Source organism: Ruditapes philippinarum, unplaced genomic scaffold (genome assembly GCF_026571515.1).
Source record: "Ruditapes philippinarum isolate M1 unplaced genomic scaffold, ASM2657151v2 ctg3604_1_1_1_1, whole genome shotgun sequence".
Taxonomy (NCBI): Eukaryota; Metazoa; Mollusca; class Bivalvia; order Venerida; family Veneridae; genus Ruditapes; species Ruditapes philippinarum.
The window spans coordinates 222469-239025 of record NW_026864919.1 but is presented as its reverse complement, the minus strand read 5'-3'; the positions used below and the strand labels follow the sequence as shown (position 1 = coordinate 239025).

The following is a 16557-nucleotide window of genomic DNA, read 5'->3' as shown; positions in this document are numbered from 1 at the left end:
TATAAATTTTCTTAACAGATTAAATATCATATTAAAACCATAATACTTATGTTTTTATAGCAAAAACAAGTATAGAAATATCAGAAAAAAAATGAAATAAATCATCAAAAATGAGATTAAACTGTTATGGTAAATTCAACAAATACAGCTTAAAATTGTTAAGAAAAAGTGTATCAAGCAAAGTTTTAAATCTTATCAAAAGATATGTTAAATAGTGTGATTATAAACCTCTATGATTAGTCAATTTTGTGTAATTCAATTTTTATCACTTTGTCACGTCAGTGCAGTAACGTGTTAAGTCCTTCTAAATTTGATCAGAAATAACCAGTTATTCCACTAAGGTGACAAATTACTGCAATCATCAAAAACACTTCTACACTGAAGGAAGCAAAGCCACCCTACCAGTATATACATGTATAAATATTGTTAGAATGCAAAGGATAGCATAAATCAACATTCAAGAGATTTTTTTCTTACCATTTCTGATCAAACAATAATTATAATAATTTAGAATAGTAGTCTAATAATTCATGGAATAACATATGACAGCTGTTCATATTGCACACATTATAAAATTACAATTTTCAGCACATCACACTAGTGGCACACTAATTGTCTAATTGTCATGACTTCAATCTGACACAACCATAGAAAGTTAAATGACATTTGCAGCTCCACACCAAAAATTTGCAGCTTTACACCAAAAGTACATTTAATTAAATTTGCAACATTTACTTTTGAAAAACTGGGTTCATATTTGATTCATTTCTTGATCACAAATAAGACTGCGAATGTAATGTTAAGTTCATGGGTGCAAGTTGAAAATTTTGAAAAACCTGAAAACTGTATTTCATAATCATTTTTCTACATAATGTAATAGTAAAACATGATGAAATTTGTCACAAACAACCTGAACTTCAGGCATATGCCTGAAAACTTGCACCCATGTAAGTTTAGTATTTCATAGCACTACAATTATCGCTATGACGATAATCTCTCTATGATCCAGTCACCTTCTCCTTTCACCATAAGAGTCTCGTTAAAAGTTTCACCGTCGGAAAGTTTACGAAACTGGATTCGGTCATGAAGCCTGTTTGTCTGCCCCTGCCAGAATTCAAACTGATATGGTCGCACCAAGAATCCTCCCCTGTCAAAAAAATTTATCACCATGATTACTACAGGATTATATTCACGTTTGAATTTAACTTTTTGGTTGACATTCCCTCTATTTTGAATAATAAAATATTAACTATAACTTTCATTTTATTTGAAACTTCAAATAAAACATTTTAAAAATTTGGTTGGTTTTCATGTCACACCAACACTGTAGAGGTCATATTGCCACTTTCTAGCTTTACAGGTAGAGGGAAGACCTTGGGTGCCCCTCTCATGCATTATTTCAGATATAAGTCATAGAACCACCACTCTTCTGTAAGCAAGATGGATAGCTTCCAAATATCAAAGAATTCAATATAATCAATAAGCCTGCGAGATAGAGGAACCACCGACCATTTTTGAGCTCCTCACATAAATTCATTCATTGTACCTAGCATGACATGCTCCAAACTAACTCACTTTGAGCTAAAATCTCCACTTCCTTGAAATTCAGAACACAGAGCTGAGATATGAGTTGAGATTTTTTAAATGTTTATACCCTTGGGGCCTGGACCGACATAGTAATGTTCGTTTATCATGAAATTTTTTTTTTCATTTTCTTGATGTTTTTTTATTGAACTGTTTTCAATGAGCATAAAAAAACTGGTCAAAGTACATGTATCTCTTCAGTATAATCTAGATATAATAGATGGTCCTTACCAGTAATCAGGTTTAGGCACAGTAACATCGTCTCCCCCATATTGTTCCTTCAGATCCTTCAATTTCCTATCTAATGTCTGAAATATCAGTAGCAAAATAGTTCACTAATTCACTACAGCAATCACATATCTCTTTAAATTATGTTGTTAATTTCATTTTCAAAATAAGTTTATTTGATTATTTGAATGAAAAAGTTGCTAGTTGTTTATTAACGAATGTTCCTGTATTCTTTACCTGAGTCAACTTCAATGTCAACTAAGACTGTTCTACTGCTTGTAGAATATTCCTTGAGGCCCCTAGTATGCTAGAGCACTTGCAAAATTGTTTTCTTATATTTAAGTAGTCATCATACTTTGGGATAGGGCCTATCCCAAAGTATGATGACTACTTAAATATAAGAAAACAATTAGGGGCTACGGGGAATGATTCAGGGGTTGTAGGGAGGGATTCAGGGGCTGTAGGGGAGGATTCAGGGGCTGTAGGGAAGATTCAGTGGCTGTAGGGAAGGATTCAGGGGCGGTAGGGAGGGATTCAGGGGCTGTAGGAAAGGATTCAGGGGCTGTAGGGAAGATTCAGTGGCTGTAGGGAAGGATTCAGGGGCGGTAGGGAAGGATTCAGGGGCTGTAGGGAAGATTCAGTGGCTGTAGGGAAGGATTTAGAGGCTGTAGGGAAGGATTCAGGGGTTGTGGGAAGGATTCAGGGGCTGTAAGGAAGGATTCAGGGGTTGTAGGGAGGGATTCAAACCCACAGTTACAATGGAGAAGGTGATTATTCATTTACAAACTCTATAACCATACAGTCATGGATGACAATGTTGCAAGGCTAGTAAGTAAAATCTATTTGTAGAATTATTTTCATTTCATCTTAAACATTGTGTACCCAATAACAAGAAAAGATAACTCATGCTTACTTGTCTGTCTGGAATTACTGTACTTTGATTACTAACTATTGCACCAATCTGGCTTTCTTTTGGTCTTGAGTTGAAATACTCCTTAGACTTATCTGTGGATATCTTCTCAACTTTTCCTTCAATTCTTACCTGTATAATTTTAGACCAAATGAGTATACAAGTTATCTGTATGCCTTAAAATGAGATACTTTAATATATCAATGAGATATAAGCCATATCACACAGTGAAATATAAAATTTTGGGTCCTGTTTGTATACAGTGTTAGATAGAATGCAAAACTTTAATGAAGTATTACAACACCACTAACAGTCCAACATAAATCTTATTCTTCAAAAAGTCCTGATAAAACATTACAGACATTTGAGAAAGGGTTAAATGCTGATGGGGGAGGGAATAGATAATCTGTTTGTATAAATCAGTAACAAAATAATATAACCTTTTTAAAGTATAAACAATTATTCAAATCTAAGTGTCAAAGTATAAGAAATGAAAGACTGAATGAGTACTTACAGATCTTTTCAGAGGTTCCCAGTAAAACATTAAAGAGCATTGTGGATTTTCTTCCTGCAAATACAATGTATTAAAACATCTATACATTTAAATTAAACTTTTCTACAATATAATTTTAAAATGTTTCCTTTAATTATATTTCAAACATTTTTAAAAGTATTTTTGTTGCATTTAAAATTAAACTAAAACTGAGGGGAAAAGGTTTTCAAAGTCAAGATCACTGTGACCAATACACATTGTCATCCCCAAATCATTAGGGGTCTTCTACTCAATGTGGTTGATTATCTTAAGAAGTCTGAAGGCTATATATCAAATGGTTCTCAAGTTATTGAGGGGAAATGATTTACACATTCAAGGGTTCTGGTAGGTATAACCTTGACCTTCCACAGAGTCCCATACTGAATAAGGGTGATCATCCTACCAAGTCTGATGGTTCTCTAAAACAAACAGGTCTATTTTCAGACCAACAAACATATCCCCTTATCTTCAAAGAAAGGGGGGGGGGGCATATTGATAGTTGAAAGGCCCACAACTATAACCTTTAAAAATCTTACCAGTTCTTTCCCCTTTTTACTCTCATAATTTGTGAAAAATGTGAATCCCTCTGGAGATATATTTTTACATAACACAATCCTTACTGAAGGTATTCCTGACCTGCAAAATCAAATAAAAAATATGTTAAGTCATTAACGCTTACAGAAATATCTTCAATAAGAATATAAAATATCCTTGATAAATATATTATTAATGTAACAAAGGTTAAATAATGATGATAAAAAATATATAGACAAATAGATTAGTTGCCAAAATATATAAGTTGCCTTAATATGTAAAATACAAAAAACGGTTTCCTTATTTATAAATTAATTTATAAATATATATAGCTTAAACTACTAATGACTCAAACTGTCCAATAGAAACTACACCTTGTTGCTGTAGCAAGAGCCATGGCATTTGGTTCCTCAACTTTTTTGTTTTTACGAATATCTTCAAACCATGCCTCAAATTGTTTTATTGGATCTCTACTTGCCAGATCTGACATATCAAACTTGAAATCAATCCCATGATAAGGGTGCCTCATATCTGTAAACAAGTAAGTGAAAGATATAATTTGAATTGTTTTATAGTTCTAAAATTGAATCTGTGGTATAAAAGGAGTAGTCTAAACTTTACCACCTTTTACGGCCAAAGCGTAAGAAAACGTATCGAATTTTTACATTTCTGAAAGCCAGTTCTTATATTAACAAGACACCATAGCCGCGTAGTTTTAAAACATATCAAAAATATACCTTTTCTAGATCCATAAGCGAAATCAGCGTAAAACTTGAATTTTGTTTCCTGCAACCCCGTAAAAACCTCGTTTTTGTACATTCTGGCTTTTTTAATGTGTTTATGAAAATCGGATGGCCGTCGAAAGGATATACAAGTTTTAGACCTGAAAAATATATAGGGGTCTAATCCAGGAGATTGCCATGGATAAATCTTTTTTAAGCCCCTCTTCTTTCTGCAAACTTTTGCCACAAATTCATGTTGGTATCGTCTTACATTTATTTACATGTATACTGTAGACTATATGTAGCTGTTGTATAAGTTTTTACAACATTATGCTACAGGTAACATTTTAAATTTTGTATGGTACATGTATTTCTCTGGTCCAGTGTTGATCCAGCTTGATTTTAAATTCATGAACACTTTTTGAGTCTACTACATTTTCATTTCTGCTGTAAAGTTTTTGCAATAAAAAAATTTCCCAATTTTGTATTTTTTTTAAAAATCAACTAACGTAAAAGGGTCAATGTATACATTTTAACAAAAAGGGTTCCGAAAAACTCAAAACTTTAACCTAAAAAAGGGGATTAGAATGTTTTTCCCATCGTCAGGGTTTCCCCCTTGCCAATTTAAAATAAATCGAAACCCCAAAAATTTTTTGGGCCATATGTTTTTTATCAAATTGTACAACAATCACCTTTTATTGACCCTTAAATCTTAAATATGTACATGCATAATATACATGATACAGATGACTGACATGTAGAATTATGCTAAATAACCATTCTTGAACATGTTTAATTATGGACTTATTTCTGCGTGTCATCCGTTTATATATTTGCAGAACATAACAATTAAACAAACTCTTTGAATAAACATACCTGACAGGTCTGCCATTTCGATATTTATGCTAAAAATTATGCTTGAAATTTATTAACAGTCACGTTTACTTGGGACGGATGTTGACGGAGGAAGTAGTAACAAACACCGTCTTACACCGTACCTTACCGTAGATTTTCGCGCCCCCCAAAAAAAGAGCTATGGTCGTTAATGTTTAACTATTAAGGCAGAGCTCTATATATCTAGGCGAATTTGATGCAAAACATACTACTAATAAAAGAATTTAGCGAAAAAAATTACTACCTGGTCACAGAGACACGGACAGTGATATCTACATACACTGTATCTGCTGTTCGTTCACACCCCTAGCACCGACCTGGGATGTCCCAGCACCGACTTAAAGCTACATATGCCTCCAGATGAGTCAAAATATTTCAATAAAATCAAACTTGAGAAACATGTACTAAGATGTAAGAAAAGGTAATAGGTTTCAAGATTGAAGTAATATTTTACATATTATGTGCGATTAATTACTGATTTTTCAGTATTTAGAAATCTACTACTGAATTTAGATACCGCGTTACTTACGCAGTAGATGCTGTTTATGCATATTTTGACCACGTTTTGGTAATTTACGTGGCTTATAAGTGCCATTGATAATGTGTAAATTGCTTCCTTTGGTTACTTCACAATATTACACATTCAAATACATTTTTAAAATTAAGGACTCCATTTCAATTTTGATGTCAAGAATAGCCCCAAATAATAATAATAATAATGATGATGATGGTGATGGATAAATAAATGGATCATAAGATTTCATTTTGTAAAAATATAACGGAAATATGTGAAAGAAAAAAACAACAACACTGCATTGCTTCCTATCCCCTACTCACTTCGCTTTCTCCCCGTACAGCCCACTTTTAAGGCAGTTTTTAAGATAAAACACATTCTGAAAGATTCGGAATCAATGACTATGATACTTTTTTCTTCCCGTCGGAGATTGCTTGTCGTAGAGGAGACACAGAGTAGAGCAACAGCAAAACAAGACTCTGGTCCTATAAATATGACGTTGATTTGGGATACTTATATATACTCTTTATTTCCGCTTTTCAGCGATTACAACATATACAACATGAAATATATATACAAACATATGATACATGATTATGACAAATGTACATTTATATATCATTAAAGAGACATAATAATTAAGTTCAAGTTAAATGGTTTCATATACATGTATAAGCTTCTATATGATTATATTTCTATATGATTATATTATCATTATATCAAAGGATATCTTTGAGCAATAAGTATTTAAGCGTAACAATAAAAAACACACATTTATATAATTGTTTTATACATATTTTCATATTTAAAATTTCATTTGAGTTATCTTACTGATAATGCAATGTAATTATATATGGTTTAAAAATGCCTCGGTATTCAACCTAGTATCACACATCTTACCGAAACGAAATATAAGCTATGTAAATTAGGTAATACCGCTTAAATATTTTCTGTCATTTGAAGTACTTGTATTTATTTAAATAAAACGTTTAGTTATTAAAAACTAAACAATCGTATATAAACTTACAAGCACTTTGTATGAAGTCTTTTGGAGAAATTCAAACAATGTCATATATATCCAAGGCACGAGGATTTAAAATAGTTCTTAGAAACGTCTCGTGGTTACATCCTTTCAGGAAGTTACTAAGTTCACAACTATATTGTTTTTCAACACTATTAAGGAAAGTTGTTCGAGTCTTTTTAAGTGAAATACATTTTGATATTACATGGAGATTTATGTCACTTGTTTGAGAACCACATTTCTTGCATATTTTCACATCACTTTGCTTTGCCTCAACAAGAACTTTAGCAGTACATAATGCATGTTACTTACGCAGTAGATGCTGTTTATGCATATTTTGACCACGTTTTGGTAATTTACGTGGCTTATAAGTGCCATTGATAATGTGTAAATTGCTTCCTTTTGGTTACTTCACAATATTACACATTCAAATACATTTTTAAAATTAAGGACTCCATTTCAATTTTGATGTCAAGAATAGCCCCAAATAATAATAATAATAATGATGATGATGGTGATGGATAAATAAATGGATCATAAGATTTCATTTTGTAAAAATATAACGGAAATATGTGAAAGAAAAAAACAACAACACTGCATTGCTTCCTATCCCCTACTCACTTCGCTTTCTCCCCGTACAGCCCACTTTTAAGGCAGTTTTTAAGATAAAACACATTCTGAAAGATTCGGAATCAATGACTATGATACTTTTTTCTTCCCGTCGGAGATTGCTTGTCGTAGAGGAGACACAGAGTAGAGCAACAGCAAAACAAGACTCTGGTCCTATAAATATGACGTTGATTTGGGATGCTTATAAGTTATTAGTCATAAACAATAGTCTATATATATATATATATATATATATATATATATATATATATATATATATATATATATATATATATATATATATATATATAATATATATATATATATATATATATATATATATATATATATATATGGACTACAGAAGACCCTAAACACCAAGAGAGGAGGAAGAGGGGATCTTTAACTGCAATCGCAGTTAGGAAAGAATAGAAAATAAAACACTTGCAGACAGAACTATTTATACATTTTTGCTTTTAAACCACAACTTCTTCATTTGGTGGGAAACTGATCTTTCTATTTATGGCCCATGCATGGTTCCATCTCTACAGAGCGGTCCTCTGTAGAACAATAACTTTCTAGACAACAACAATAACAGTTGACAATAAATTTACCCTTTCCAGAGCAACACCTCTCGTGCAACCACAATCCAAATGATCGTCTACCTAGTATAGGTTTGTGTTTAAGTATGGGTAAGAGTTCGTATTAAGACGACCGTCGAACTCTTACCCATATAACTGCAAATGTAATTCAAAGGCAAACTACAACGCTATTACAAACATGAAAATTTAAAGAAATGAATCCACTTGTCGTGTTTTTCAAGGACTTGATAATATAGGAAAATATTTGAACTGTCAATAATATTAACCTTCCAATTTACATTAACATATATTGTTTTATGATACACTGATGCCAGTTGCGAGGTTAATAGTCTCCCCTTTATTACATCAATTTAACAACTTATAATCTGCGCCGATTAAGTTAATTTCATCCTTTATTTGTCATAAAGCGATGAACATTATTACCTCGAGAAAATAATGTCATATGCTAGCAAATGAATATTCACTTACAGAAGTTACTTGCTGTAATATGCAATTGGCTTATGTCTTAAAAAGGGAGTGCGCTGCTAAACTTAAGACACATATAGTATTGTATGCATGTAACTGACAGAAACAACAGATCAAGCACACATGTATGAATATAGAAAAATGAAGTTTTTCATGTTCATTTCTCTATTTATAGTGCAATTTTGTCGTACTAAATCATCACTTTTTGTATTGTAACTGCATGTTACTAAAAAGCTTTTTTCGATGCACATACCGCATTAATAACTTTTCTATCTTGAGAAAATATTAGAAATGATAGTTTAACGTCTCAATTCTGACTAAAAGGACGCAAAGAAAAGAGGAATTGATAAAAGATTGAACTTAATTTTCTGTCAGAATGTTAGCCACTTTCATGGTATTTCTGCCATCGACGGCAGCATTTATAATATGTATCTGCCTACAACGGCAGCATTTTTTCTTCGACCTGACAAGATTGAGCGTCTGTAAAACTTTCAAGAAAAGACTCATGGGGTAGATATTTGGCTTGCGTGACCCTAATGGATAAACGTCTATAATGATAACAGGAAATCTTGTCATTTACTTAAAACTTGAGATATTTTGAACAGAAAACAGACAATTTCACGGATTTTTCGGAGGCTGTCACTTTTAACCTGCTCAAAATAGTCTTAAAACAGGAAAAAACGAGTCCAAAATTACATTACAGTATCTCCATTCAATGGAAAATAGTTTTATAGCAATGATATGGGCCGTATTTGTTTAATATAATTAAACCAACCAAATTTATAACCTACCTGTACCGATCGGTAATTTTCAGATATCTGCCATCACTGCAGTGATCTGCCATCACTGCCGCCGGTAATACGGTGTGAGAATGGGTTCAGAAAGGGTAGAAGTACAATTGATCATATATCTTCATTAACTAATATTATTGATACTAGAAAAAAGGCCAAAAAATCTACTTTTTGTGCATTTATTGATTTCAAAAAAGCCTATGATTTTATAAATAGAACTATTTTATGGGACAAATTGATGAATTCGGAAATTGGTGTTAATGGCAAAATGATGAATGCTATGAAATCTCTATATAGTCAAGTTACATCTAGTGTTAGGGTTAACGGTTTTTATACAGATTGGTTTGATGTTAAATGTGGCTTAAGACAGGGCTGCTCCTTATCACCTTTGTTATTTAATTTATTCGTAAATGATCTGGCAGTATCTATAAAAGCAGCCGGAAAGGGTATTTGTATTGATAATGAAAAACTATGCATCCTTTTATATGCAGACGATATTGTACTTATAGCTGAAAACGCAGAAGATTTACAGTTTATGTTAGATATGTTAAATAATTGGTGTAACAAAAATACTATGATTGTGAATCCTATGAAGAGTAATATCATGCATTTTAGACCTGTTTCTGTTCCCAGACCTTCATACAGTTTCACATGTGAGGACCACAGTCTGAAAGTTGTTGCCAACTACACTTACCTAGGTCTGTTACTGACCGAGATGCGTGATTTTAATATCATGGTGAAATCTGTTGCTCAGAGTGCTGGTAGAGCCCTTGGTCTCCTAATAGCTAAGTCCAAGTCCTATGGTGGCATGCCATATAAGGCATTCACAAAACTTTACGATAGTACAGTATGGCCTGTTATTGCATATGGGGCATCTATTTGGGGAACAAGATCCTATTCTTGCATAAATGCAGTGCAGAGTCGAGCAATAAGATTCTTTATGGGGTTGGGTAAATATACCCCTATCAATGCCATTTATGGTGAGTTAGGTTGGCAACCCCCTCATGTGAAACAGTGGAGATCTGTGTCTCAACATTGGCATAGAGTGAAGTCAATGGATAGTGAGAGAATTAATTTCAAGATTTTTAGATTTTGTGACAGTAAGAGTAATAATAGTTGCAAAAATTGGCAATTTCTGTATAAGAAACATCTATTGTCAAACAATTTATTGAATTTGTCAAACGATTGTATTAACATGTCTTCCAAATATTTTTGTGATAAGATAAGTAAGTGCACCATGGATACTTTCATTCATGATTGGAGAACCAGTATTCAAAATGTCACGGGTCCCTCTGGTAGAGGTAGAAATAAACTTAGGACTTATACGCAGTTTAAATCTGTTTATGAAACTGAAAAGTATGTTGAATGTTCAACTTTGTCTAGTAAATACAAGTCTGCGTTAGCTAAGTTTAGATGTGGAGTTGCCCCCCTCCGTTTAGAAACGGGGAGATATGAAAATATCCCAGAAGAACAGCGTCTATGTCCGATTTGTGAACTTGCAGTGGAAAATGAAGTTCATGTTTTATTTCATTGCCCATTGTATCAGAGTCTCAGAAATGATATTGTTAATAAAGCTATTGAGATTGATGCCTCATTTAACAATTTATGTGATCAGGATAAATTAAACTTTGTACTCTCAAATGAACATATGTTAAAAGTAAGTTCCAAAACGTGCTTTTTGATTTTAAAAGCCAGAAACAATCATTTATATAAATAGTTTAACAGACTACATTTCAGGATTAGTCATATATCCTTTTTATTTATTATAAGTATTAGTAGCGTAAATAGTGTAAAGCAAAGTTATATTATCTCATTCTATGTAGGAGATGGGGTATACATACAGATACTGACAGTTTAAGTATGTTTGTTTCACTGACAATTCTATTTTTATTTTTATGCCCCCCGCCATGTAATGGCCGGGGCATATAGTGTTACCCTGTTCCGTCATTCCGTCCTTCCGTCATTCCATCCTTCCGTCCTTCCGTCATTCTGTCATTCCGTCATCATCAGTTTCCGTTCATTATCTTAAGAACGGTTGGGCACATTCAACTCAAATTTGACATATGGATATGTCATGAGAAAATACAGGTCAAGTTCGAATTTGGTCATGGTTCGATGATTTTTGGCAGAGTTATGCCCCTTTTACTTTGAAAATAATATGAAATTTCAGTTTCCGTTCATTATCTCAAGAACGGTTGGACACATTCAACTCAAACTTGACATATGGATATGTTATGAGAAAATACAGGTCAAGTTCGAATTTGGTCATGGTTCGATGATTTTTGGCAGAGTTATGCCCCTTTTACTTTGAAAATAATATGAAATTTCAGTTTCCGTTCATTATCTCAAGAACGGTTGGACACATTCAACTCAAACTTGACATATGGATATGTTATGAGAAAATACAGGTCAAGTTCGAATTTGGTTATGGTTCGATGATTTTTGGCAGAGTTATGCCCCTTTTACTTTGAAAATAATATGAAATTTTCAGTTTCCGTTCATTATCTCCCCAACGGTACAACACCATCAACTCAAACTTGACATATTGATGCGTCAAAGGAATGCGCAGGTCAAGTTCAAATTTGGTCGTGGTTCGATGATTTTTGGCAGAGTTATGCCCCTTTTACTTTGAAAATAATATGAAATTTTCAGTTTCCGTTCATTATCTCCCTCAAGGTACAACACATTCAACTCAAACGTGACATATGGATGCGTCAATGGAATGCGCAGGTCAAGTTCAAATTTGGTCATGGTTCAATGATTTTTGGCAGAGTTATGCCCCTTTCACTTTGAAAGTAATATGAAATTTTCAGTTTCCGTTTATTATCTACCCAATGGTACAACACATTCAACTCAAATTTGACATATGGATATGTTTTTGGAATGCCCAGGTCAAGTTCAAATTTGGTCATGGTTCAATGATTTTTGGCAGAGTAATGCCCCTTTCACTTTGAAAATAATATGAAATTTACAGTTTCTGTTCATTATCTACCTAACAGTGTTACATATTCAATTTTAATTTGACATATGGATATGTCAAAGGAATGGGCAGGTCAAGTTGGAATTTGGTCATGGTTTGATGGTTTTTTGGCAGAGTTATGTCCCTTTCACTTTGAAAATAATATAGATACATCTTAGGAATAAGCAGTTTAAGTTTGAATTTGGTCATGGTTCAATGATTTTAGACAAACTTATCTTTCCTGAATGTTGGAAAAATTTTGAACTTTCAGTTTCAGCACTCATTCTTTTAGCCATTATTTTGGCTACAAATATGCAATATGCTTTTTCTAAAGGTTAAGACTGAATAATTTCAGTGCCTTGAACGTTGTATGGAAATGGTTTGTGTTAACATTGAAAAGTTTTAAGGGTTTTGAACTTAAAATGAAAAAAAAAAAAAATTAATGCACCATCTGAAATTTTGGCTGCATGCGGGGGCACCTGTGGCATGATGACACATTTCTAGTTTTAAATAAGTGTTAGTCTTTAGAACATTTCTTAATTCATAAACAAGAATGTGATGTTATGCCTGTATCTCACCTCGTGCCTGGAGTGAACAGTTGATATAATTTTAAACACATAGAAATTTTAATATAGAATATGATACATTTGTATATTTTAATTTCATAAATAAGTTTTATCGCTATGTTTTGATAATCACTACTGAACAGTTCATCCATTGTCTAAACATGAGTGTTAAACCTTTTTTTATATTGCGTGATAGTGCTTTTATTACAAAATTTAGTATTTTACAGTATAATTTCTTATGGAAGTTTTTAAGACAAGGTCAGTAGAGGTTATCAAACTTTTAGAATGTAAAAAGTCTATTATAATTTTGTAATTAAATGTCTCAAATAACTTTTTAATGACAATGTGCAATTATGTCATCCTATTGCAATTGATTTATATGATGTAAATGTTGAGAATGTGAATATACATAAATAAGGGGGGTAAATCTACAGTACATATTATACATTTCTATAATATGGACTGTGGAATTATCCCTTTTAGTATAAGCTATAACAAGTCTCTTGTAATTCTTTCGAGAATGGCTATATACAATTTTAATGTTTTAAATGTTTTATATGTATATATGTGTATAGATGAGACTATAATAAAGAATAAATAATATCACATTTAGATAAGCTAAATAAATGGCCCTATCAACAAATAATCAGGCACATTTTTTTTACTGAAATGTCACAGAATTTATACCTATAGAATATCTGGAAAAAAAAACAGCGAGGAAAATGATGCAATTAGGTAAAAACAATGGAGTTAATGAAATGTGTACATCCTTTATAAATAAATGGAAAATGTGAGAAGATACATTAGATTAATAATTTATACAAATTCGTTATTAGCTTTAAGTTATTCACTAACATTTAAATTCCCTATTGATTTGCTCATTTGAAAAACAGTTTTTCTGTGTGTCAATCTAGGTTTACAGGCGGACGGGGTCCATTTACAATGAGTTTTCCAGCCAAAAAATTTAATCATTGTATTCTTAATTAATATCAAGGATTGTCAATGCAGTTCATTCCTATCAAATGAAAGAAAATTATGTTTTGGTTACTTTTTCTAGAAAAAAAAAGAAGTTTAAAACAGTCAGCAATTTATAACAGACATTTTTCTTAGAGTTAAAAGGATATAAAAAAGTTACTATGTAATCATTTGTCTCTGCATGCCCCACATGTATTATCTATGTAATAAATCAATTAATTGACTTCCTCACATTTAGAGACACCTGACCTCGCTTAATTGTTTTTTACGTTGGCATTGTTTTGCTAACCTAGATATTTTACAATTCAGAGTGCAAATCACACCTCTAACTCCTCCCTAATATAATGCATTATTGAATTTTGTTAGACTGGTTAGACGACAGATTAAGTAAATTTTATTTAGTTAAAAGTTAGACTTAGCAGAAATTTGAAAAATACTACAATGTGATTGGACAAAAAAATAATGTTGATCATTAAATGGAATTTCTCCGCCATATCCGCAGAGGGTTAAAAAAGCTGTTCACCAATAACTCACACGTGCCCTTTCCGCGTAAAATTACGAGTATATAATTATCTATATTTCGACTAGTTATTCATTTTTTTTCTTTGAATTTCCGTAATCCAATACCACACGGCTGTAACAAACTGCGCTAGAAGGGAGATAATTAGTAATAACTCGGAAAAGAAACCTATAAGAAGTTATCTTTCTTTGGGTTTTTTCTTTTACTTTCAATTATTCTAGATTTTTTGTGTGTTTTAAGATAGCAAATGTCTGTATTTTTTTTTATTTATTTTTTCGTTAAATGTTGAAAATGTCTGTATTTATAGGAAATTCTTAGATTGCAATATATGGAGTAATAGGCAATGACATTAAAAATAATAGCGTCTAATGCTTCTGTAGGCAGTTGTTTAAGACATCTAGAAGGTTGTCTACATCTCTATTAATTATGTATTCGTTGATTTATTTATTTTATTTTTGTATGTTATATTTGTTTTATATAAAGATCTACTTTAATCAGATAATATTAATCACATAAGTCTAGACATAATCATATATAATGAAGTTCTCATTATGTTACAGAAACCGTTGATAAGTATTCCTGCATGCGATACTGTTGTTTTGGGGTATAAAGCACAGGCACGAGTATCGGACCTGGGAAGAAAAAATATGACCAGATTGATAAAAAACCTGTGTTCATCTTAAAATTGTCAAAAAAACCCAAAAAAAATGTAAATAATGACCCCCTTTAAAAATATACTATAAGTTAACTTTTAGTCTATATTTTTTAAAAAAAGGGGGAGTCTTATTTACATATTATTTTTTGAGTAAAATATATAAAAGTTTCATCATTTTTATCTGCGTTTCCCGAGTATGTGGCATTATTATAAAACCTGTTATTAGCATTAAGTATTTTTAAAATCGCTGAAAGTTTAAAAATGTATATGATTGTTATAACTTATCATTTGATATTGTATAACAAAGCTCCTGTGGTTTTGTAGCATATTGCCAACTTGTTTACGTTTTCAATATTAAAGATATTTATCAGTTATTATTTGTTTAGCCGACACAGGGCCCCGCCAAAATATCTTCAAAGATCAATAAACGCCTAGTATTTGTGGACACCACTCGCGCCTAGAGGTACGCAAAACGCTCACGTGACAATACATTTACTCCATTATCAAGTTAGATTTACCGATAAGCGGAGGTTGTCTTTTCAGGTCACTCTGGCAAATAATTTCTCGGAAAAATGGATCCGTTATTTTTGGGCTAATTTTAGGACTTATTTCCTGTCTTATTGCAGGTAAGTTTTTATATTAAAAAGTTATTTAGAGATGTTACAACGTACTTTCATAACTTTTAAAACTTTGGCGACACCTGTAATCAACAGGTAAGTTACCGGTAAAAAGGGGAGGCCATTTTTGAAACTTTTACAAGGCGTCTGCCTGGATTATTGGCGCGATTTGAAAATATATTGATATATTTGTTAGATAATTAAGACCTTGCATGTAGTTGGCATTATAAAAATAAAATACAGTAATTGTTTTATGTATTTAATTTATAATGAATTATCGCTGACAAAGAATATCCTGTACACCTGTATTTCTGCATAACTTTTAAATCTTAAGGTGTATCGAATTTTGCGGCTATAAAAAGATTAAAATGTACAGGAAAACCACGTGTGCACAGAGATATTGACTAAGTTATGTAAAATTTTAGAAAATTTGATATGCCATTAAAATATTTAGCTAGATAATTGCCTTATTTGGAAATTCCATAAAGTTTTGTTAAAAATTTATTTATGAATTTTTATTGATTAAAAAGTTTATGAAATGAGAAATTGTATGGATTGCAGGAAATTGAAAGTCAGATTTGTGTTATTTTCTAATGGACCGAGTTTAAAACTTGATAATATTGTTTTTTCAGAGCTGATTTATATGTTTATTGATTTAAAAAAAAATGTAACTGACATTGCAATATTTGTTGTCATTATATAGATCACATGTAGAGCAAATTGATTTTTGCTTTAGAAAAAGCGGAAAGAAAGCTTCACACTCAATATTAAAGGTATTCGACATTTCAGGCCTCCAGGCACTACAGTACTATCTGTTTGATTTTCCCATTGTTCATTATTACTTTATACATAGAGAAAG

The 16557-nt window shown here is 31.9% G+C and overlaps 2 protein-coding genes across 2 annotated transcripts in view; one reads left to right on the top strand and one right to left on the bottom strand.

The window, feature by feature from the left end:
* Positions 1-924: 924 nt before the first annotated feature.
* LOC132727281 (pyridoxine-5'-phosphate oxidase-like) lies at positions 925-5525 on the bottom strand. The gene is made up of 7 exons (XM_060712714.1): positions 5387-5525; positions 4163-4319; positions 3791-3890; positions 3237-3290; positions 2726-2854; positions 1816-1892; positions 925-1147 (listed from the first exon to the last, which is right to left on the bottom strand). Exons 1-7 carry the CDS (start codon positions 5400-5402, stop codon positions 982-984), a joined length of 699 nt encoding a protein of 232 aa, XP_060568697.1. The 5' UTR covers positions 5403-5525; the 3' UTR covers positions 925-981.
* A 10146-nt stretch (positions 5526-15671) lies between these two features.
* LOC132727280 (uncharacterized) overlaps positions 15672-16557 on the top strand; it is an 88242-nt gene continuing 87356 nt past the window's right edge. The window contains exon 1 of the mRNA XM_060712713.1: positions 15672-15707. The gene's annotated coding sequence lies outside the window, so the exon portion shown is untranslated. The remainder of the gene's footprint in view (positions 15708-16557) is intronic.